The following is a 24050-nucleotide window of genomic DNA, read 5'->3' on the forward strand; positions in this document are numbered from 1 at the left end:
CATTTTTTAGAAAAAATGTATAAATTTAGCCGCATTAAATGACTAAAATGTCTCAAATCAACCGCTTCTAATTCTAATTTTTGACTTTTTTTGACACAGAAAACAAATAACACATGTTTTTACATTTTTCAACCTTTAAATTTGTTTTTAGGCCCAAGTTTTTCTGTAATTTACCGAAAAACATACATTTTCCCTATACCTACTGTGTTATTTTGGACCCAAATTGCCGTTCAATTTGTGTTTTACGTAACAATGGGTTGGACTACTCGGTATTTCTATGGCTCTGACGTTGAACAGGCTTCTCCCTTATATACGTTTCCACATGCATCACATTCAGTCTGTAATGAATGCAGCAAGTTAAATGAATAAGTCCACACACCCTTTCCGACAAAAGTTTACTTAATACTCACCAATTTGAATTACCGATGTTCTAATTTTTACATTCCCTATTGACGGTAATTCATTCGTATAAACAATGGTAGTTCGGAAAAACAGTTGTCATGACGCCTATATCTAAAAACATTAAATATGCTTTTGTATTCGAATGCTATTAAATAATGCTATATCCAACTCTTTAAATATAAAAACACAAATATACTTAACTTTTATGGTACGCAACGTGCACTTGCCATCTTTCTTCAGTGGAGTTTTAATATATGACCCACTTCGAAATTTTATCGTCGGTAGTTGAATTTATAATGGTGTTGCTTCACATAAGAGTGCTGTTAATTAAACAAAAAACGTTGTAAATCCTATGATAAAACATCGCTAAACTGGCCATTCGAGGCCATAAACGCAAAACTGCCAACATTATGTTAGTTATAAAACATCTGCCTTTCAAAATCATAAATGTGTGAATGGCTGTTGTGACGCAAATAATCAACGTGTGAATCTGTATTATGTAGTAGTAATAAACCTAGGTTTTAACAGCTCACGAATTTGGAAAACAATAGTCGCACTTTCAAAGCACGTCTAAACTGATATATCGTTTTATAGTGGATGTGCTAACCAGTTATTTTCTTTACGCTGATAGCTTTGGAACAACTCATTCGCCTATGACGTAACAAGTACAGGAAACCGCTGGTATAAATTTGTGCAATACTCGATTAGGAAAGAAGCAAGATTAACACGTCATAAACATCAAGTTAGATTTTGTATGGGTTTCAGTAGATTTGGTTATAAACGGCTATGCAGTCAACTATCTTGCGCAAAGGAGAGTAGTAGTATACTAAATATAAATGCTGATTTGAAACAGTTTTATTAACGAAACAACAGTTGTTTAAAGTGTAGTATGAGTAACTGATTACAATTCTGAAGACTTTGAAAAACAAACATTTTTTCAATCAATAAACTCGTCAACAACCGATGCCAGGGAAATGCAATCGACACGCTCTTTAAATACATTTAGAACGCAGGTGTGGTTCAGACGTGTCTGCGACATAGTAGATCGTAGATATGGAGGGTGCTGAATATCCTTTCAAGCTCGCAACTTGTGCAGGGGATTGTTAAATATAACACAACCAAGTTGCAAAGATTCGGAAAAATTTCTTTGAACACATCGTAATTCCGGAACATAGCCCTGGAGCATATTTGTTGTTTAGTGTTATTTTAAGTCAAATTCGAAATAGCCCTGGAGCGCATATTTGTTGTTTAGTATTATTTTAAGTAAAATTTGACATAGTCCTGGAGCATATATTTTTAAATTTTGTCATAGCCCTGGAGCATATTTGTTGTTTAGTGTTATTTTAAGTAAAATTTGACATAGCCCTGGAGCATATATTTTTAAAATTCGACATGGCTCTGGAGCATATTTGTTGTTTAGTGTTATTTTAGGTAAAATTCGACATAGCCCTGGAGCATATTTGTTGTTTAATGTTATTTTGTTATTTTAGGTAAAATTCGACATAGCCCTGGAGCATATTTGTTGTTTAATGTTATTTTAATAGAACTAAAGTTTTGGTTGTCTGCCTTTATATTGTTTTGTGTAATAGTTTAACTGATTAAGATGAAGATACGTGAAATTTTTAAAAACAATTAATATTTTAAAAGGTGGTAATGTTACTGCTAATTTCAAATATTTATATATATAATATATATATATATTACTTTTCACAATCAAAATTGTTGTCCTTTGTTGGCACAGCAAGTACGGTTAACTGGTATAAGTTTACAATTCATCACTTATTGCTGGAGTTATATACAAAGCGTGTTATTCTTTAACAATCATTCAACCCTCACATTTTAAATACTTTACCTAACATTAAATCCTAATTTTTATTTATGGTATATAGACATGGGAAAAATTAACATAAGTCTGCACAACGGTGCAACCATGTATGTTGTCAGGCAAGTACCAAGTTTATTATTTTATTAGATTGGAATAATTTTTATTCACATATTTCTTTATAATCACAGTGAAGAGATGACCCAGCGGGGCGTCGGAAGAGGGGTTAGAGAAAGAGTGGATAGAGGGGGTGGCAGATGGAGGGGCGGAAGGAGGAGGTGGCGGAGCAGGAGGAAGTGGCGGAAGAGGGGGTGATTGGGAAAGTATGTTTTCACTAGATTATAGTTTTAGACCTATGAAAGATTTAGAAAAGATATTATGTATTCTCTCCCATTAACATGATGAAGCTAGGGATAAAAGATTAGTGACTAATATTGCAAATGGAATGTCCAAGGCATTTTTTTTGTGTATAAGCAGATGCATGTATATACATAAAAGCGTACTAATAATGATCATTTTGTTTTTAGATGAAACAGGCGGTGAAAGGGGGTAAGCTTGACTCTGACTTTTATTGTTAGTAACTCAATGAATAAAAACGATAAAAAAATATATTATATATTTTTTTATCCCCTTTTACCGGTTTAAATTTTTGCAAAGGTGAGAGAGATAATTTATTATTTTTTTTATCCCCTTTTACCGGTTTAAATTTTTGCAAAGGTAAGAGATAATTTATTATAACCAGTTCAATTTAAAAACTAAAGCAAGAATGTAAAAGTAAATTCTAATCGAAGTTAGTGTTTTAGGTTTGTTACAAAACCTAGTTTTGAATCGAGGTTAGTGTTTTAGGTTTGTTACAATACCTTTATGTTTTACAGAAAAAAAGAGGATAGCCCCCCCTACAGAAGGTGTGTTATGACTTATTATCACTTTACTTTGCAGATAGCTGCAATTTGAAGATGTAGGTTCCATACATTCATTATCCAGATTCATTTTTTTTATTTGTACATTTTTTTCAGTTTATAAAGCGCAGGACGGCAGCAGAGGTGGTATGTATTTATTGGTATTTATATATTGTTCCAGTTTTACTCCCTTTTCACATTTAGGGAAGAGGAGAGGAGGTGATCGGGGCTGCGGAGGACGTCGCGACGCCCGAAGTTGTTCCGGCGGCCGAGGTTGTTTCGGCGGCCAAGGTTGTTTGAAAACAATGGAGATGTTATCCAACCTTAGCAATGCCATATTAACCGATATGTAATATATTGGGAGATGTTATCCAACCTCAGCAATGCCATATTAACCGATATGTAATATATTGAGAATTGGCAGGGTCTTACAAGACACACAGTGTACGTTGCTGTTATAGCATATGCTTCAATAATAAGCATTGGCCAGGTCATACACGAAACAGTGTATGTTGCTGTTATAGCATATGCTTGAATAATAAGCATTGGCCGGGTCATACACGAAACAGTGTACGTTGCTGTTATAGCATATGCTTGAATAATAAGCATTGGCCGGGTCATACACGAAACAGTGTATGTTGCTGCTATAGCATATGCTTGAATAATAAGCATTGGCCGGGTCATACACGAAACAGTGTACGTTACTGTTATAGCATATGCTTGTAAAATAAGCATTGGCCGGGTCATACACGAAACCGTGTATGTTGCTATTATAGCATATGCTTGAATAATAAGCATTGGCCGGGTCATACGCGAAGCAGTGTATGTTGCGGTTATAGCATATGCTTGAATAATAAGCATTGGCCGGGTCATACACGAAACATAGTGTAAGTTGCTGTAAGCATTGTATCAAATAAGGGTTCTCTAACAGAGACAAGAACTATCTAACCGTTTTATTTTCTAACAACCAAGGTATAAGAACCTACCGCTACACCAGCTAACATTGAAATAACCTAAAAAGTTGAGCGCATGGCCAGAGGTAAAAACACAAGGAATGTAAAAAACGCTGTAGTGTTTACACCCCGGCCCCAAAATGACATGTCCAAGGTATAAAAGGAACCTCTACCGCTGCACAGCTAACACTAAGTATTCAATGCCCGTGCCGGCCCAGTCAAAACGTAAGTTATCCCTTACACTTAGTACATGTTTCTATGCATATATATATATATATATATATATATATTTAAAATGTTATTGGTAGAAGAACAAAACATTTTCCTACTCAATATAGACCGAATTCTGAGCCTCACAAAGTGTATTTTGTAAAGCCCTGTGTATGAAATAGGAAATGAATATAGAGGTAAATATTAAAATGGGGTGGTTCAGTTTTATTTAATATTTTACATGATTTAATTTTTCGCAGTTTGAAGGTAGAGGTTCGCAGGTTTTATATATATAAAAAAAATTCAGATAGATTGGCAAAAAAATGCCAGACTGCAAAAGTAAATAGCTATTTTAAAATAGATTAGCAAAAAATGCCAGACTGCAAAAGTAAATAGCTATTTTAAAATAAATCCCAGGTTATTCTTAATTTGTTTACTTTTTATTAACAGAGAAGGAATTATTCACAAAAGCAAAAAGTAAGTTACGCAAATATTCTATAGCCTAACAAAGAACAATAATTACTATTTTAAATTTGCAGGTGAATACCAAAACAAATAAGATGTTGTATCTTGTACATCATCTAAACCCCTTTAAAAAGGCCTGTGTCTCTTCTCAGACACTTTGTTTGTGTAAATATTTTCAAATTAAAAAAAATAAAAAATTCACTTGTATCTATTTTAACATCTTGGGCTGTTCCACCTTCCACCACCATTTCTACACTACCTACCCCCCTTCGGTGCCGGGTAAAATCATTTACATTTATACAGTATAGCACTTTGTAAGACTACCTACCCCTGTAGCATAATGTAAAATAAGATAGTGTATAAGCACTTTGTATGGCTACCTACCCCCTGGAGCATAATGTAAAATAAGTTAGTATAGCACTTTCTAAAACTACTGGTAATCTTACCTTGTAATTGCAGTCAAAAATCTAATGATGAAAATAAAGAGGGGCAGATGTCAATAACTAATTAGAAAAAATGTTAACTTACAGCAAATTCAATGCCTAATATTTTTTAGATTCATCCCCTTCAAAAAATTTGAACAATTAAAAAGTAAGTAATATTTGGTTGTTCTAATTATTTTATACCGAAGAATGTTTATAAAGTGAACCATTAGCTTTAGCTTTTTTACTAACTAATACAACATATAAAGTGAACCATTAGCTTTAGCTTTTTTTACTAACTATACAACTAGGCTGGGGTAAGATGGGATACAAAAAAACAATGCAGTATTTTATAGGATGTGCCGAGCTTCTCCATTTTTGACCCTCGGCTGAAAACTAGGCCGAGCGCCGAGCCTTATGCTATTGCGCAACAGCGAAAATTGAACGCGCTGATTGCGCCACTGGCTGCAACAGTTATAAATAATGTTTATTTAAATATTTTTGGTATGAATTTTACATTTGGTAACACTGGGAATTAAGAAATGGTACGTCTTTTTAACCGCAAACCACTTGTTCTGTATTATTTTGATTAGCGACGCTTTTCGAATGAATAGGAACGAACCCAAGCTTTTACAGCTTCAGCAACTCCCTAGTATTTTACCACATAGCAATGATGATATTACTGCTGTTGTTCAGTATTCAAATTCGGTGTAAAACGAATACAACACTGCTTTCTGCCAGCGATTTTATTGCTCATAGCATGATACTCACCTTTCGTACTCACACTGATAAATATTTTGCAGAAAAAAAAATAATTTCAGAAAATAAGAGGTAACTTTTCTCTCAATTTTGCATTCTGCCATACTCTTAATAAAAATTAACTTTTTCCAGATGGGTACCATACCACCAAGTAAGTTATATGTGAATGCCAATATCTAGTTTAGTTGATAACTAACTTTTCTTATTTCTAGTTTATGAAAGCTAGACAAGATGCAAGATAAGTTTAACATCGATTGTATATGTGATTCTTTATTTTGCATCACCAAGATTTACATTTGAACAAGAGAAAAAAAAGAAGTGACGGGGAAAGGAGTGGTGGAGAGAGAAGTGGTGGGAAGAGGAGAAATGGTGGGGAGAGGAGAAGTGGTGGGGAGAGTGAAAAATGTTAGGAGTAAGAAGAAAATCTTTTTAAAATATCACGTTCCAATAAAACATCCTTTTTTAAAAACTTAAGAGCAGTTTACATAAATGATTGTCGGAGTGTCAACAGGCCTTTTTTAAAATTTAATTCTTTAAACTATTTTATAGATAACTAACTTTTCTTATTTCTAGTTTATGAAAGCTAGACAAGATGCAAGATAAGTTTAACATCGATTGTATATGTGATTCTTTATTTTGCATCACCAAGATTTACATTTGAACAAGACAAAAAAAAGAAGTGACGGGGAAAGGAGTGGTGGAGAGAGAAGTGGTGGGAAGAGGAGAAATGGTGGGGAGAGTGAAAAATGTTAGGAGTAAGAAGAAAATCTTTTTAAAATATCACGTTCCAATAAAACATCCTTTTTTAAAAATTTTGTTTTTTATGTAAATATTTTAAAAACTTAAGAGCAGTTTACATAAATGATTGTCGGAGTGTCAACAGGCCTTTTTTAAAATTTAATTCTTTAAACTATTTTATATTTTACCTTTCTTACATGCCTAGGACGCAAGCATTCAACTCATTATATTAATAGAAATGTTAACTTTTTTCCAGATAGTTACCATACCACCAAGCAAGTTATATGTAAATGGCAATATCTAGTTTAGTTGATAACTGACTTTTCTATTTCTAGTTTATAAAAGCTAGACAAGATACAAGATAAGTTTAACATCCATTGTATATGTGATTCTTTTATTTTGCATCACTAAGGTTTAGATTTGAACAACAACACAGAAAATAAGGAGTGACGAAGAAAGGGGAAGTGATGGGGAGTGGAGTGGTGGAGAGAGAAGAAGTGGTGGGAGGAGGAGAAAACTGAAAATTTAAAAGAGCAGTTTACATGAATAATTGTCGGAGTGTCAACATGCCTTTTTAAATTTAAACTTCTTTAAACCATTTTATATTTTACCTATTTTATACATGCCTAGGACGCAAGCATTCAACCCAATATAACAAGAGCTGGTGGGGTGGAAAAAGAATGAATTAAATATTATAGCAGTTCCACCACGCACCCATGAGGTCGCTTTATATGCGTGTTGGTCTGTAGGAGCATTTGCTTAATTTAAAGCATTTATTGTTTGTTTCATGGGCTTATCTGATTTTTTATTTGATTCTTTAACATCCGTGAGTGGTGCAGGTGCATGGTCAACATCAACTGATGCATCAGTGTTAATTTCCATAACATTTTCATTACTTTTAGCTTTTTTTGTTGAAATTATTGCATTGTCTAATGTTTTTACACACACCGAATCTCTAAACCAGTTTGGCAACGAAGCCCATGATACGCCTGCATAGTTATTAAGACAGCAAACATATGTTTACACGGCAGGAAGCGCTTTTTAAAGTCCGGGCAAGTGTATTTTGTTGGAAAGCGTGTAGTGTCACCTAAATATGCATCATATTTTTCTTTGCCACAACTACTGTTGACAACAAATGAAGAACAGTTTACTCGGTTAATCTTATCACGAGTAAACGATAATGCACTGTCCAATCTTCGTTTACAATGCCTAACAATTGGTTAGGTGGACGGTTGCAAAGATATACAGTTATTGATTAATGGAAAGTTTTATATGATCCAGATGCTGTGATGTTTTCATTTCTGTACCTATATACATATAATAAAGTAAATTAATAAACTTTTTGTTAAATGATTTAGTATATACTGAGATGAATTTTTCGGGGTTTAAATATCCCAAATTATAACACTTACTTAATTAAAGCTTCTCAGGTAAGAAATCATTGTGTAGTACTTTAAGTAGACCAGACAAACATTTGTCGGTTTGAAAACGTAGGTGGACATTGTTTGAGTGAAAGTCGCAAAGAAGTACTTTGCAACCTGGTTTATAAGGTAATTTTTAATAAATGTTTTGTCGCTTTCTAAATGAAATTGTACGTTTTAAACATAGTTGCTTAATTTATTTTTTTATACAGTTTGGTTTAAATTGTTATAATGGTTAGACTCCCTTTCAAAGTTCCTTCAATTGCATTAATTTTTGCATCGCAAAAAATCGATCATACAGGAAGAGGAAGCTGGTTTCCAGGCAGGTGACCAAGCTTTAAAAACATTTCCAGGGCTTCCATTATGTCTGATTGCTATAACAGCCAACGACTTGGTAATTAATTTTTTCACACACAGAAAAATAAGTGGCAGAGCATATTTAGAGGTCTTTTATGTGGCATCAAGAACACCAGGTGTTGTCCATAACGAAGCAAGAGCCTTCTTTGCCACGGAGTTTGGTAAACAAATAATAATGTTTGTTTTAAATCACATTGACGGATGTCGTCAGTTTGATGTATACTGGCGACAATGTATGGGCGGAAATATATGTTAAGGCTTTTACAATTGCTTCTCCATTCATCAACAAGTAATTGGCCATTAGCTTGATCTATTTTTTATAGCTTTCGTTTTGTAATAGCCTTAAAGTGGTAATTACGGATGTCCTTAGTTGTAGGAAAGAACCTTCCATTGGTTTCCAACGGAAGTGTTTCGTTTTTAAAAGATCCAAAATAACATACGTTCTTAAATGTCGCTTAATTTCCATTACTGAATAATCCCTTTCATCAATCAACTGACCAATTTTATGAATCAACCTTTTGTCGACACTTTGCCAAATGCCTGCAGGCTAAAAATATAATGCATTTTAAATACAAAATATGAAAATAAAATTAATTTAGCTTACCTGGCCAACAGGGTGACAATGTGATCAGTTTAAGCAGGAAATCGATCTTAAAGAAGTTGTACCAGAATTAATAGCAACAGAACGTATGGTTCAGGAACTTTTGTCTTTTTCTGGTTTTTGTTCCATTATTTAACTACATAAAAGGTTTAAATACAGGTTTCATTTTATATAGGCAACACACAAAAAAACACTTAACTTGCCTTTAATTGGAGAATTGTAGCATTTCTCTGGTTACAAAAGCTCTTTTTTTAGACCCATGAATACATATATAATGTTTTTCATGGTATATGTGGTCAACATTTTTACTGGGTTTCTTCCTTTGACCAATTCTAAGCTTGCCATGTTGGTACTCCAGCTTGGTGAAAGACTTAACCACAATCGGGATGTCGTGTTATTAAATTGTACCAAACATTTCTTCAGATCTGAATAAAATCGAAATGTATTTTACTGCCACACAAAAACTTATATAACCCGCATATACACACCGTCCCTAATACATGCTAAAACTTGTTTCTTAACTTACCGTGGTGTTTTTTCTTAATTTTGTTTTTGTTTCAAACAATTGAATGGTATGCAGAACATTATGCATTGATACAATCTTAACATTCCCACCGAATGCAACATCAACAGGTGCTGCCACTCCTTCATTCACGATGTCTTCAAATGTAGAAGGCAACAAAGTCTTCTGTTTGCTCCAAAAAAAATTTTCAAACATACCAATAAAAGATCTAATATTGTACTTAATAACAATTGACGCATAACCAAAAAAGTACTAACACATATATGTATTCAAATGATTTGGGTTTTCTAGGTAAACAATAAAAGTTATCAAACCTTGCCAAGTGAATGGGTCTTTGCTTTTCGCAGGTCAAAATCATCTTTGGAATCACTTGAAGCCCCAGATTCTGTGGACCTGAAAGGAAACGGGTTATTAGTTTTTTTCTAAATTTAACTGCTTCCACGAGGAGGAAACAGTTGTCGTCTTCTTTGAAATTTCCGAACACTCCATTAGGATTTCTTCTTCGGCAGATGTCCTACGTGAGGGTGAGCCATTTTTCCTAAACTGTAATTTGCTTATAAATTGTTTTGCACAATGCAATAACACCTCTTTTGAGCAAGTAAATATATTACCACTGTTAAAACATCTTACAAAGAAGTGCTATTCAGTTTTTTTGACCATATTTGTTGTTTAGATTATTTTGAGTAAAATTTTACATAGCCCTGGAGCATATTTGTTGTTTAGTATTATTTTGAGTAAAATTTGACATAGCTCTAGAGCATATTTGTTGTTTAATTTTATTTTAATAGAACTAAAGTTTTGGTTTTCTGCTTTAATATTGTTTTGTGTAATTTGGTTGTCTGCTTTTTATATTGTTTTGTGTAATACCAATGGAAATCAAACCTGGCGCAGATAAAACTGATGAGCAAGCGGGGCTGGAACAGCTGGACATGAATGAGCAATTGTTATCTTCACGATTAGGATCATTATCACTTAATACAGGAATTGTATCGTCATCGCTTTCTTCATTGGCAACGTAAAACTTCCAGGATCTAATTATGAAAACAAATGATTTATGAAGTGGAAGGTGTGTAGTTTTAGTCCAAGTTTAAAGTTATGAGAATGTAAAAGTTGTGAAAATATTCAGATAACAATTGCAACAAATACAGGGTACGAATCAGCAGCAAAAATGTATTGCAAAACTGTTACAACAGAAATGTTGTAGCAGAGGTAATAATATTAATCTAACCTAAAAGCAGTAACAAAATTAATTTAATAACAAAATATAATTAATTTAATAACAAAATATACCAATTCGAGCCTTTTTATACGTAGGAGGTTCATGTTCAGTTTCCGTAATCCCAGAAGAATAATATAAAAGATGATCTTCTTAATTAAAAAAATTATTAATGCCCATTAGCATTTATTATTATTATTAAAGTTAAGCAGTAACACTATTTTAATTTAAAAATTATTAATGCCCATTAGCATTTATTATTATTATTATTAAAGTTAAGCAGTAACACTATTTTAATTTAAAAATTATTAATGCCCATTAGCATTTATTATTATTACTAAAGTTAAGCAGTAATATTATTTTAATTTTTATGTAGAATAAATTATAAAAATAAATAAAAATACACCTGAAACATAGTCAGTCATTTGTTTGCGTTTACGAACATCGCTGATTCCTATCTCTGAGACGTCTGTTTCTTCAGCCGATGTATCATTGAACTTATCACAGTCGCTTTTATTATCTGTTCAAAATTAAATTCATGTTTTTTGGAAATGCCTTCCTTGTCACATTGAACATGTATTTCCTGTCACAGATTTACCTGAAGAAAACTTTACTTTTATAATGTTAAACTGTTGCCAGCTTTCTGCAGGAGGAACTTCCTTTAATAATCTGAAGGATTTTTTTTCCTGTGTAGGCCACCAAATGGTGTTTTCTAATAAATTTACCCAAGACTGTGGAATTACCCCCTTCTTCAACATTGCCCTCCTTCCATGCTGCCAACACCCATCTTTTTAATAACATTATTTTTTAATTCTGTTAATATCTCAGTAGCTTTTATCCTCTGAAACAAATACAAACATACTTATACAGCAATAAATTTCAATTAAAATCAATAAAGAAATGCCACAAATCAAAACTAAGAAAATTTAACAGATTCTTAGTCAGGCTGGGAAAAACCTAAAAATTGAAAGCATCTTGCTGGCAACCTCAAGGTAACACGTAAATTATTTTTGTGCCGATTATTCTCACAATAGCAGTTGAATGCATTTAATGTGTTAGGAAAGTGTGTTGGCTTCAGACAACATTTGCGCATAAACTGTGAGGGACATTCTGGTATTTAATCGACCGTTGGTATTGTATAGACATTGTTTTTAACGCTACAAAGCGACGCACACTGAACATATAAACATGTGTTAGCATGGTTCAAACCTGCATTAAGTTAAGCAAGATTCATTAAAAGCCTTCACGCAAGGTAAAAACATTTTCCCATCCTGATTATAGAATATATATACATACTGTAGTAATGGCATAAGCGTGAAATGGAATTTTTAACAATTTACAGATAAATGTAAAAGTGGGATTAAAACATACCCTGTTTTATATGGCAAACAGACTACTTTTTGAGTAAGTTCATTTCTGCACAGCCTACAACATTTTCGGGACTTACGATTACAAGTAAAATATATGTTCAGAATTTTTTAAGGAATCGCAACATCAAAAAAGTTTCTCATTGAAGAAGGACACAAAACATTACATAAAAATAATTCCTTCGATAATTGCCTTTTCACAATTGCAAACTGCCTAGAATGTAACAAAAAACAACCATCTTTAAGTGAAGTTGATATATATATTGAGATAGGGTTACACTACCATTGCAGTTCCAACAGTCGTTTCACTATTTGCACATCTGGACTTTTTGAATTACGAACCAAGTTTTTTAAGGTACGAAGATAGTTTTCAAACAGAAAGGCAGATATGCCGTGTAAAGAACATTTAAAATATTTAGCATCATCAGCTAAATGTCTTACACAATGAACATTGTACACAGTAAATGTTTCACCATAAACCGTCTGACTAGTTTCTACAAAGTATTTACAAAGCTTTCTAGCGTATGCAAGTTTTTTTTGTTCTAAAGTCACCAGGATGAAGTAAAATTATCATTGCAACTGTTAAACTTAAGAAATGGAAATATATTTGATTGCTAACAACACCTTGCGACAATACTTGTATACTTACACAATGAACATTGTACACAGTAAATGTTTCCCCATGAACCGTCTGACTAGTTTCTACAAAGTATTTACAAAGCTTTCTAGCGTATGCAAGTTTTTTTGTTCTAAAGTCACCAGGATGAAGTAAAATTATCATTGCAACTGCTAAACTTAAGAAATGGAAATATATTTGATTGCTAACAGCACCTTGCGACAATACTTGTATAAAGTAAAAACTGCCGAAATTCAGTGACTTTCCATCTATCTAACTTATCCAAGCTTCTTGGCTGTCGCGCGAACTCTCTTGGAAGCCTTCCACGTAATGACAATAATCGATAAGACAAAATATTTCGTACAGTAACAGTTAATCTAGAAGGTTTTGGCCCTTTCTTTAAAAACATTAAGATGCGACGTACCACTCCAAGACAGATTAAATGCATATAGTCCAAGGAGAATCCATTTATACAAGAAATAATGGTTTGGAAACTTTTGTCATTTGATTTAATCTGAATAGATAAATTATTATGATTAATATTGGGGAATTCAGTCAAACTCACTCTATGCTTCTATTTTCTTTTGTCATCACATTGAAGCAAAGCATCCAAAATTATTATCAAAGTTTAGTAGTAACAATCTCTATGAGTAACATGCAAAGCATCCAAAATTATTATCAAAGTTTAAGTAACAATCTCTATGAGTAACAATCTCTCAGAAAGTGTAAATACCTATATAAAAAAGAATATTAATTTGTATTGTGTGAACCAAATTCACAATTATTATCAAAGTTACCATTGTTGGCGTATGTGTCCTTGGGCAAGACACTTAACGGCAATTGCTCCAACCCAGTGGTCACTAATGGGTTGGCTAAATTATCAGGCATACATAAAAAATTAAAAAAATCCCCCCAAAAATAATAATCACCCACAAAGTAAAACATACATAGTAACTCGTAAGCTGGCACGAGGTGTTAAACCCGTGTCAATGTCGTTCATTCATTCATTCATTTGTTCATTCACCACCATTCGTTATTCACAATTGGTTAGTTCATTCACTACCATCCGTTATTTACCATTCATTCACCACCATTTCGTTGGTTCGTTCCGTTCGTTCGTGATGGGTTTTCACGTGACATCTGGGTTGGCTAAATTATCAGCCATACATAAAAAATTAAAAAAAATCCCCCAAAAAATAATAATCACCCACAAAGTAAAACATACATAGTAACTCGTAAGCTGGCACGAGGTGTTAAACCCGTGTTAATGTCGTTCATTCATTCATTCATTCACCACCATTCGTTATTCACAATTGGTGTTAGTTCATTCACCAACATTCGTTATTCACCATTCATTCACCACCATTTCGTTGATTCGCTGGTTCGTTCGTGATGGGTTTTCACGTGACATGGGTTTTCACCTGTTATTTGGTATATTTTGTTTTAATGCTTCATTGTATATAAAAATTTCATGATCAATGAATTGCTCAGTATGGACTTTCTGTTGAGGGGCTGATGAACATGTGATTGGTTTGGGCGTCATTAGCAACTTTGTCTCTAATGCTATCTATTACACCATACAGTTGCGCTATGTCCTTCTCCATAACTAAGGATTGTTTTAAATATCGAAAATAAAATGTTGCTACTGACGCCCGCTGCTGTTACCTGGTTTTAGTCAAGCGGAACGTGTCTGAAAGTTGTTTTGCTGTTCTTTTCGCTTAAAATAATACATTTTTGTCTAAACTTAACTTAACAATTTTGTGGTACTAATGTTATCGTTACAGATTAGGCATAACGCATGTGGTTGGAAAATTCTTCAGTAGCACAAATTTTGCTTGTAGACTATAAAAAGCTGGTTTTTACCTATTTCAAAGAGCGAACTATGCATTTGTCGGGTAAAATGTAATTAATTTGTCATGTTAATGCATGGGAATTTGTTGCCTTTTTCTCTTCGCCGAAAACGAGAGTAGCGGATCGATGAGTCGGATTCGAATCCGACTTAAACCGATATGTAAACAGGGTAAGTGTTTGTTTTCAATCGAATGCAGTAACGTCATCATTGCCAATTTTTTCATGTAATGGTTTGGGACAACCACTGGCAATAAAATATATAGTCTGAAAACAATGTTGTCTTTAGGCGATTTATAGGACCACTCATCAACCAGCAATTGTACATTTGTTGGTCAATTTTTGACAACTTTCTTTTCGTATACGCATTATAATAGTGATTGCCGATTTCTTTTTTAGTCGGGAAAAATTTTCTGTTACTTTGCAGAGGAGGTGTTGCATACTTTGAACAGTTCTTTGACCACAAATACTTTTAAATGACGTTGTATTTCCATAATGGAGCAAACACGGTCATCAATTAGTTCTCCGACTTTGTCAATCACTCTGCTATCCACTCGTTGTAGGATGCCTGCATTTTTAATTAGGCAGAATAAACAGCAAACTCTGGTCGTCGAAGTGTGCACATTTTCCAGCGATGCGAGCACAATGTGCAAGTCGCACATTTAAGTGTGCACATTTTCAACAAGCACATTTTTTCGCGAGAACAACTGCTGTGCAGGGAACAAAAATAGCACATTTATTGCAAATAAAAGCAATTTGTGCATACCCTGTAGCCTGCAACACATAAATCAACGCCACTGAGTATAGGTACCAAACTACTGGTCATGTATGTGTCATTTCTCATTTGGTATATGCTCTCGTGTCTCTGATACACGCTACTTACCTCTCCAACAGGATGACTGACCACTGTGATCATGGATAGAGGGAAACAGTACAATAAAACGAAACAAACCTTTAAACAACATGCAATAATCCGGTGTAAAATTTTAAGAAATGTGCTAAGCTGAGCCCAAGCTCAAAAATTAGTGGCCAAGCATCTCCATTTAAAAAATGACTAACATGACTTTCTGTTCGACTAATTGTTATTCTTTAGGAATTTGCTTTTGGGAAAGTTTTCAACTCCTCAGAGTGGTGAATCTTAGAAATCGAAATTCAACTAGAGCCGCGACCTCATCATTCGTCCGGCGCCGTGGCGTAGTGGTTAGCGCGCCTGCCTGTAACCATTAGGTAATGGGTTCAAGGCTCGCCGCTGCTACCATTGTGGGCGTATGTGTCCTTGGGCAAGACACTTAACGACAATTGCTCCAACCCAGTGGTCACTAATGGGTTGTCCAAATTATCAGCCATACATAAAAAAGTGAAAAAAAATCCCAAAAAAAATAATCACCCACAAGGTAACATACATGGTAACTCGTAAACTGGCACGAGGTGTTAAACCCGTGTGATAACGACTGTCGTTTTCCGGCCACGCGAGGATAAAGTAAGTTATATACATACATATATACATACATCATTGCGGTACACATGCAGGCGATATTTCACACACACACACACACACACGTACATACAAAAAGAACCGAATATAGAAATGTAAAAGAACAATAAGAAGTAAAGGTACATGAGTGTTGTTGACCTGTACACTTAAGCCTTTTCTTAAGTGTTCTAGGTCATTTATTTTGAGCGTATTTTAAGCACCAAATTTTTGAGATATTTCAATGACCAAAAGAATATCTGTAGTTTACCTTTTGATCCGGGAAAGTTAGAATATCGCGAAAACTTAAACGAGCATTGCAATTCATTTTCTTTATATCTTGCACGCAAAGGTATTTTTTTGCTTCATATATGTGGTCAGCTGGACCTTTAATCAAAAAATAAGAACATTAAGTTTAGGATGTGTACGTAAAAACATATATGTTATATATAATTTATCAGTTTACAAACATTGCCTACCATTTTTTTTTTTCAAGAAAACAAACTTGGTGAAGGAAACCTAAAAAATATCGGAACTTACATTTTGAGCAATTCAGTATTTGGTTGAATTCTTATATCTTCAAAGTAAAAACAGTTCTTTCTTTCAGTAAAATCAGTTTTAATATAACTATATGTAATTTTTTCTATACTGAAAAACGTAGAGATCTGAATTAGTTACAGAAAATACATCAACATCCCGGTTAGAAATTTTTCCTCGAGCCTCGATCGTTTTATAACAATCGCATGGTTGGTCCATAACTGCGGAACGAACATGCACCAAACATTTACCCCCCTATTTTGACGCTAAAATAGACTTATTCCATGACCGACCAAAGCTGGCGCGCCGACTGTGGACCAATACAGGCAGCCGATGATACGCGAGCATAATCGAATGAAAGCCCAACCCTGTCGTATTCCATTCAAAAAAACACACAGTATGATAATAACGAACGAATGTATTTACAAAAATGGCAGCGGGAAACATAAAAGTGTCACTGTTTATTGTCCTTCTGGGGTTTATCCCCCTATTTTGACGCTAAAATTGACTACTTATTCCATGACCGACCAAAGCTGGCGCGTCGACTGTGGCCCAATACAGGCAGCCGATGATACGCAAGTATAATCGAATGAAAGCCCAACCCTGTCGTATTCCATTCAAAAAAACACACAGTATGATAATAACGAACGAATGTATTTACAAAAATGGCAGCGGGAAACATAAAAGTGTCACTGTTTATTGTCCTTCTGGGGTCTCCAACCAAACTTATACGCGCTGTCGCGTCCCCTATCTCCGCATGAGTGGGAAAGCTGAAAATGTAGGACGTTTACGAGAGCGTATCTATGTATATGTATAACATGGCTGACTTGTGTAATAAAATGAAAAACAAAAATTGATAAACGAGTTCCATCCAAGCTTTTGATTGACATAAATATACATAAAATGAAAAACAAAAATTGATAAACGAGTTCCATCCAAGCTTTTGATTGACATAAATATACGAGTCGTGCTATCAGTAAAATAGGAAAAAAACCATTGTACCGGACCAAGCTTTGACAAAGACAAATTGGGTCGTTAACCTCGCACCACACTAGCAAGCTTCAAAAATCGCAGTGTTGAACCGTGTTAAATTTACATTTAATTAAAACAGGTTGTTTAATTTTTATTTTGACTTGTATGGTTTCATATACTCTTACAAAAAAAATTATTCCCCCCCAAAAATTATATTTTGAATAATAAATCTTAAACGGCAACACTGAGTTTCATGAGACTTGTCACAAATGCTTTGTATCAACAAAGAATACTCTACCAAGAATGAAAGGTTGCCCATTGTCACAGATTCGTCACGCTCGATTGCCAAGGCCCAACCTCTGGTAATGCGTATATAAACGCTGTAGCGACAATGCAGTAGTAAAGTGACTTGCTGTGAATGTGTTTTGTATAGTTTAGAGAGCGAATATAAAAAGGTGACTTTAAATCGCTGACTAAGAGTGTGTTTTTAAAGTGCGAATGCAGAAGGGTGACTATAAATCCTTTACTAAGTGTAAGGTTCTGCCTATGTACAAATATTATATCAACGGTAACGGTTTCTGTCAATTTAGAATTTGATCATGGCGCCAAGTAATTGTAGCATACCGAATTGTAAGTACAATAAAAAATGGAAGGTTAAACGAAGTTTATTTGCTATTAAACATCCGGAGTTTGCTAAAAATAAGGAGGAGCGTGAATATCGAACTGAGTTACGTAAAATTATATTAAGTTTGAGGGACCCAAACAATAAGGACGACACCATCTTGGACCAGTTGCACAAGGAAAGGTAAGTTGAACAGTTTTATTATCATATTGTATTAAGTATACTGAGGTAGACCTGTAGTCTAACAACAGCCAGTTAAACAGATAAGTCTATAACATATCAATCTGAATAATTCATGTGTTATGTTTCTTAACAGCGCAGGGATATGTGAGGTTCACTTTAAAGTTAGTGACATTGTTGTGTTCAAGTCATCCAAAAGATTAAGACAAGGGGCATTGCCTACAGAAAATTTACCAAGAGAATTACCACATTGCAAAGTTAGCCTTTTCAGATGTTTTAGGATTTAGCATAGAATACATTTAGTAAATAAAGGGCCAGTTTGAATGTGTAATAAGTGACAGTGATATGCCGTACTGGGTATTAGGTATAGTATTTGAATTAAACAGTTGTGGAGTTAAAGACAATCAAGTCTAATGTAGTCTCTAATGCATATACATGGACCATGATAGTACAGTATATAATAACTGTCATTTTCCAACCACGCGAGGATAAAGCAAGTTACATTCATAGAGTAAAATTGCAGCCACCATATACACACATTCATAAAGTCTATGTCAATTTCCACTTAACTGTACTTGCTACAACTACAAGCAAATATAACATTGTCATTTTTGTTTTTCCTTCACTACTTAATTTGTTTTTTATTAAAATGATGTTCTATTTAGTCAACTCGTCTCCCTCCCAAAGACAGGAACAATACTCCGAACAAAAAAACTATTTACTCTAACAGTGGCCAAATTTTTAAAGCTGCAAAAAGATTATCATCTGAGAGTAAAAGTAAGTTCTTGACACAATAAATATCTGCCTGTTCAGGCTAATAAATTTTAAAATTGTTTTGAATTTACAACAGAAACCTGGGTCTTTTATTATCGTCAAAGTAATTTAATTGCGGAAAAAATGACAGAAAATAATATTACACCAGACATAAGGTACAGTACTAAAACATCTTGCTGTTTTTAGAAATCAAGAAATAAATATTTTTTTCATCTCGTTAGCGTAACATTTGCACAGAATGCGGAAATTTTATCCATTGCATATCATGGTTGGAAAATTGACCAAAGCATTATTCCACTCCAATTTCCCTCACAAGACAGTCTTTCTTGGCTTATAAGTATGGTTAATAATTTGTGATTGCTGTAGCTTGATTTAATTACTATGTTAATATTCTTCATTTTCAGATAAACTTGAGGGTTACAAACTTTGCACTGGAACTGAACATTCAACAAAGAACACCTGGATTCCATTTGTTCAAACATGGGAAAATGACCATGTTCAAAATAAGCAGTGCATCAGGTCTCCATCATGTTTAATCATAGGTTTGTTTGTGAAATACTGTAGTTATATTGTACATGCAGTTTGGGTACTAATTAAGCACAAATAAACTTATATACAAAACTATTTTGTTGTTGAGTAGTATCTGATGAAAACAAAGAGCAAAAGTGCAAAACTTGCTGTGTCTATGAGCGAAAAACAGTTCATAACAAGAAGTCTAATCTGGCTGGAACAACCCCTAATAATCAATGTGATAGTACGGATGTGGTAACTATTACGTTTATTTTTTGTTAATCAAAACCTGAGTGCATGTGATGTTAGGATGAAGAACTGAAAACCCCAAATCCCTGGCTGCAGTTGTTTAATGCTCAACAAGAACAAAATAGAGAAAGAGAAAAAAGTGGACGCAGATACCACCCTGACATTATAAGATGGTGTATAGAAATGTATGCTCGCTCAGCAGCTGCATACAATCATCTTAGAGTAACCGAAGTTGTTGTTTTACCTTCTGCCACCACTTTAAGAACTTATAGGTAAATGAAACATACTTTTATTGCCAGAATATGTTTTTACAAGTCTGTTTTTCAGAAACATGGTTACTCCAAAACCTGGTTTAAATCAGGTGGCAATAGATGAAATCAAACGACTTGGTGGGAATATTGATGCCTATTTAACACTGGATGAGATGAAAAGTAAGCATTTAATGTATTAATTCAATAAAATGGTCAAATTTGTTACCACAAATCAGAAACTTTTATTATTGTGGTATATATACTGTTTTAGTAAAATCTTATTATTATTAGTTCGAGAAAATTTAGTGTATCGAAATGGAAAAGTAACAGGAATGGTGGACTTTGGTGATCGCACATCCGTGGATAAATTGGCTAGTCATATTTGTGGTATGAATCTATATGCATTAGTCATAAATATATTTAATACTGACATAATTTTAATTTTAGTGATATATCTGAGATCTTTTCACAAGACCATTTCGCTTCCTTTATCCTGGTTTCCCACTACTACAACTCCAGCTTTTCAGCTGTGTTCAACATTTTGGGAGGCAGTAGGGATATGTGAAAGTAATGGTGTTAGGATTCACGCTGTGGTTGCTGATGGCGCTTCCACCAACAGAAAGTTTTTTGAATTGCTGGCAGGAAAATTTTCCTGTGACACTAAGGAATTTTATGGTTGTATCAACTCATATGATACCTCTCGGAAAATATTAATATTTTCGGATTTTTGTCATTTACTGAAGGCAAGTTGCATTAAAAAATATTGTGAAATTTAGTGGTTCATAGGACTATCTAATTACAGACAACTCGTAATGGGCTTTATAGCTCAAAGCCGAGCGGAACGAAATACTTTAATAAAAGTGGCAAAGACATCTTATGGTCCCATATAGTTTCGTTGTACAATTTGGATAATGCAACGCTATTAAGTAAAACCAGATTGTCTAACCTGCACATGTTATTAAATCCTTACAACAAGGTAAGTGCTGCTATCAATGAAGAGTAAATTGCATAATGTGCTCCACAACTTTCAGATGAAAGTTGACATTGCTCGACAGACATTGAGCCACAATGTGGCATGTGCTTTGGAAGATATTGAAGGGGCTGATGGCACGGCGGAGTTTATACAATTGTTTCACAAGTATGTTATCATTTAATAAAATATTTATTAGTAATAATTAACTCAATCATTGTAACTCAGATGGTTTACCATAATAAACAGCAAGCGCCCCATAAAGGATTTGAAGGATGAAAATCTGTTGTGGCTGAAAGACCACTTTATTCCTTATCTGATGGAATGGAGGGTAATAGTAGTTATTTATTTAGATTTTATATTTTTTATTTAGATTACAACCTAATTTTTGTAGAGTGAGGTGACAAACATGCACCCGGGAGAAGAGAAGCGTATTCTTGCAAAGCAAACGTTTGAAGGACTTCTCTTCAGCACCAACAACATTTTACCTTTAACAAAGCAGTTGTTGCACTATATTGATGGTGTTCCACTTGGCAACCTCACACAAGATTGCCTCGAAGCCATGTTTGGCAATCTGGTAAATTCTACATACTAATCTAAATCAGTAAGAGTATTCACTTGTATTTTTATATTAACTTGTATTTTTACTTTCAGAGACAATACATGCATCGGAATACAAATCCTGATATATCACAAGTTGGATACGGAATAAATGCTCTTTCAAAGAGAAGAATAATTTCTAAAATTAAAGGTGGCAACACCACTGGTTCACATGGTGCAATTAATGCATGGACGAAAGTTTGTAATGATCCTTTGGGTAAAAGAAAGAAAAAAACATAAACACATAAACATTCATTTTGATATAGTGGGGTGGGGAAAATTGGGACATAAAATCAATATATATAATATATACATGACTATGATGACAGTTTTATTTTTAATTCGGATCTTTTATTTTAAAATTGTTAATAACCTATGTATAATATAAATAAATATATTATGTATAATAAAGTTTATATTTTTGTTTCACAAATTGGGTAGTACTACACCTTATTGCCCTTAAACTACCTCTCGTTAATTTGTCCAAGTGCATGTGACTGAATTTCAAATATATTTGTTATAGTCATTCAGATTATAAATCTTGTTATTATATCAGTATATTATATTTGAATTACTCATTAAGGTGGAAATTATTGAATTACACATCAAATCTTTTAAAGTTTGGCTTCAAATGCCTAAAATTTAAAAATGTAGTATTGTACTTATTGAAACTCTAATTTAAACCAAATTGACACCAGACTATTTTTCTCACAAAACTACAACTAATTTTATCGGACAAAAACAAACTGTAGGAAATATTTCAGCCATTTTACCAACTAATCTGAATTGATTGTTTTAAGTTCACAAACTATGATGAATTCGAGGGTCATAAATAATATGATTTAGCACGTTTATTTTAAGATAGCCTTTCTTTTCATCAATTGTAAAAAATTCTATTTAACACCGATTTTGGGTAATTAAGAACAGAATCGCCTTACTGCGCTTTATATTATAATGAGAATACTATTAAATAATCTTGTAAAATCTTAGTTTATTGGGTTTCAGCAAAAAGAAATTTAAAAAAGTGTCCCACATAACCCCACTATATTATGCTTTCAATGACTTTCGTAGGGCATTCTTCGTCTTTGTCTTAGTGTTCAGTTTGTTTAATATTTTTTTTGCAAAATTATGGCTAAATATTCTCACGACCAATCCAGCAATATAGGTAGTTATTTTAGTACCATCTTCATTAGCCTCTTCCGTAACACAGTTTTGAAATTGCATGAAACAAGCATCATTTAAAACTTTGGATAGTACCCTTGTAAAGTCAATGTCATTAATCATTTTCCCACAGTGTTCTTTATTGTGAATATAATAAATGCGTTCTATAATCTGTGTTACTTCTGGTGTAGGAAAACACAACCTGGCTTTATCATGGTACTTCATTAACTTTATCCAACGGGCATCAGATATTTCCTGCACAAAATAAGGTTTGACCTTTTCAAAAATGGTCTTGTGTTTTAAGCTTGCCTTTTTCACAACATATCCACCAATATATTGTATAACTTCATGCTCTCTGCAACTTATTCCGGCAATCATGGTTTCATTCTTAGTTTCGTTGATACAAAGTATAGTTGAGTCAATAATTTTAATCATCAACTGTGCGGCATAGTGTTGCGGATACTGTAAAATATTTGATGCTTTCCTTGATAGTTCCGGATATTGACTGTATAAGGTATTTTCACTTTTATTTTTGATGTAGTCCTGAGATAAGGTATCTATTAATTTGACGGCTTCGGAAGTGGGAGTTAGGGATGAAAGACCATCAGGGCATTCGACACCAATTTTAAAAAGAGATTGAACAGCACTGTTGAATATTTTAAAAACTAAGCCATTATTAAAGTTGGTTTCAATGACAGTGTCTTCGGCAGCATGTCTTCTCCTTTTACTGCTTGTTGGCTGATTGCATATCTCATCTGCTGGGTTACTTTGCTCAACTTCAGCATCTGGTAATTGGTCCCAATCCTCTATTATATCTTTTATAAAAGCTGCGTCCATTTTAAATATTTACTAAAGAATTAAAATATTTTACTAAAGAAACTGCAAAACTTGAGTGAATCTTAAGGTAAGGAGCGTTTTAGCTAAACAGTAAAATTTGAAATTCTTTTACTTTAACTCGGATTAGTTTATACATTTTTCTACGTACAATTTTGGCTTGGCACTTGGATACCTTTGTTTTTCCACAGAGGTAATTAAGCACCTTCTAATAAAACAAAAGAAACAACGTCGTTGATGCAACTTAGTGATCGCAACAGACGCAAGTACTTTACACCATAACTGTCTGTTATTGTATAT

General features: G+C 33.7%; 3 protein-coding genes, 1 long non-coding RNA gene and 1 pseudogene across 8 annotated transcripts; 4 read left to right on the plus strand and 1 right to left on the minus strand.

Moving 5' to 3' along the window:
- Positions 1–2142: 2142 nt before the first annotated feature.
- LOC149726450 (uncharacterized) lies at positions 2143–5342 on the plus strand. Of its 2 annotated transcripts, XM_089889697.1 has the most exons (8): positions 2143–2547; positions 2752–2773; positions 3100–3129; positions 3241–3270; positions 3328–3446; positions 3500–4301; positions 4737–4763; positions 5308–5342. In XM_089889697.1, exons 1-6 carry the CDS (start codon positions 2482–2484, stop codon positions 3527–3529), a joined length of 297 nt encoding a protein of 98 aa, XP_089745823.1. In that variant the 5' UTR covers positions 2143–2481; the 3' UTR covers positions 3530–4301; positions 4737–4763; positions 5308–5342. The 2 variants fall into 2 exon arrangements, with proteins under 2 accessions (XP_089745823.1, XP_089745822.1); XM_089889696.1 differs by having other exon boundaries at positions 3241–3446.
- Positions 5343–6691: 1349 nt separating this feature from the next.
- On the minus strand, positions 6692–9178 carry LOC149726451 (uncharacterized; annotated as a pseudogene).
- Positions 9179–9210: 32 nt separating this feature from the next.
- Positions 9211–12511, plus strand: LOC149726452 (uncharacterized). Its single transcript, XR_016386179.1, has 2 exons — positions 9211–10096; positions 10464–12511. It is a non-coding gene; the product is annotated as an uncharacterized LOC149726452 (long non-coding RNA).
- Positions 12512–17884: 5373 nt separating this feature from the next.
- Positions 17885–19782, plus strand: LOC149726453 (uncharacterized). 2 transcript variants are annotated; one of them, XM_089889409.1, is made up of 5 exons: positions 17885–18404; positions 19067–19178; positions 19252–19330; positions 19397–19512; positions 19580–19782. In XM_089889409.1, exons 3-5 carry the CDS (start codon positions 19299–19301, stop codon positions 19780–19782), a joined length of 351 nt encoding a protein of 116 aa, XP_089745535.1. In that variant the 5' UTR covers positions 17885–18404; positions 19067–19178; positions 19252–19298. The 2 variants fall into 2 exon arrangements, with proteins under 2 accessions (XP_089745535.1, XP_089745534.1); XM_089889408.1 differs by lacking the exon at positions 19580–19782 and having other exon boundaries at positions 19252–19418.
- Positions 19783–20071: 289 nt separating this feature from the next.
- LOC149726454 (uncharacterized) lies at positions 20072–23090 on the plus strand. 3 transcript variants are annotated; one of them, XR_016386152.1, is made up of 5 exons: positions 20072–20206; positions 20262–20365; positions 20477–20572; positions 20633–21323; positions 21384–21421. XR_016386152.1 is itself a non-coding variant. In XM_089889407.1 (5 exons), the coding sequence occupies exons 1-5, from the start codon at positions 21138–21140 to the stop codon at positions 21993–21995; spliced, it is 603 nt and encodes a 200-aa protein (XP_089745533.1). In that variant the 5' UTR covers positions 20968–21137; the 3' UTR covers positions 21996–23090. The 3 variants fall into 3 exon arrangements, 2 of the variants coding, with proteins under 2 accessions (XP_089745533.1, XP_089745531.1); XM_089889407.1 differs by lacking the exons at positions 20072–20206; positions 20262–20365; positions 20477–20572 and adding exons at positions 21550–21732; positions 21810–23090 and having other exon boundaries at positions 20968–21161; positions 21217–21323; positions 21384–21486; XM_089889405.1 differs by lacking the exons at positions 20072–20206; positions 20262–20365; positions 20477–20572 and adding exons at positions 21550–21732; positions 21810–23090 and having other exon boundaries at positions 20968–21323; positions 21384–21486.
- Positions 23091–24050: the final 960 nt, after the last annotated feature.

The sequence above is a fragment of the Ciona robusta genome, chromosome 12 (assembly GCF_009617815.1).
Source record: "Ciona robusta chromosome 12, ASM961781v2".
NCBI classification, from domain to species: Eukaryota; Metazoa; Chordata; class Ascidiacea; order Phlebobranchia; family Cionidae; genus Ciona; species Ciona robusta.

What these genes read in the sequence shown, in the direction of transcription:
- LOC149726454 (XM_089889405.1), top strand. Translation starts at nt 21,178, where the DNA reads ATGAAGAGTAAATTGCATAATGTGCTCCACAACTTTCAGATGAAAGTT. An exon ending in TTTATACAATTGTTTCACAA is followed by an intron (nt 21,324 to 21,383) that starts GTATGTTATCAT and finishes ATTGTAACTCAG; the next exon opens with ATGGTTTACCATAATAAACA. An exon ending in AAGCCATGTTTGGCAATCTG is followed by an intron (nt 21,733 to 21,809) that starts GTAAATTCTACA and finishes TTTTACTTTCAG; the next exon opens with AGACAATACATGCATCGGAA.
- LOC149726453 (XM_089889408.1), top strand. Translation starts at nt 18,199, where the DNA reads ATGGCGCCAAGTAATTGTAGCATACCGAATTGTAAGTACAATAAAAAA. An exon ending in GACCAGTTGCACAAGGAAAG is followed by an intron (nt 18,405 to 19,066) that starts GTAAGTTGAACA and finishes TGTTCTATTTAG; the next exon opens with TCAACTCGTCTCCCTCCCAA. An exon ending in ATTATCATCTGAGAGTAAAA is followed by an intron (nt 19,179 to 19,251) that starts GTAAGTTCTTGA and finishes AATTTACAACAG; the next exon opens with AAACCTGGGTCTTTTATTAT.
- LOC149726450 (XM_089889696.1), top strand. Translation starts at nt 2,482, where the DNA reads ATGGAGGGGCGGAAGGAGGAGGTGGCGGAGCAGGAGGAAGTGGCGGAA. An exon ending in GAAACAGGCGGTGAAAGGGG is followed by an intron (nt 2,774 to 3,099) that starts GTAAGCTTGACT and finishes TATGTTTTACAG; the next exon opens with AAAAAAAGAGGATAGCCCCC. An exon ending in GATAGCCCCCCCTACAGAAG is followed by an intron (nt 3,130 to 3,240) that starts GTGTGTTATGAC and finishes CATTTTTTTCAG; the next exon opens with TTTATAAAGCGCAGGACGGC.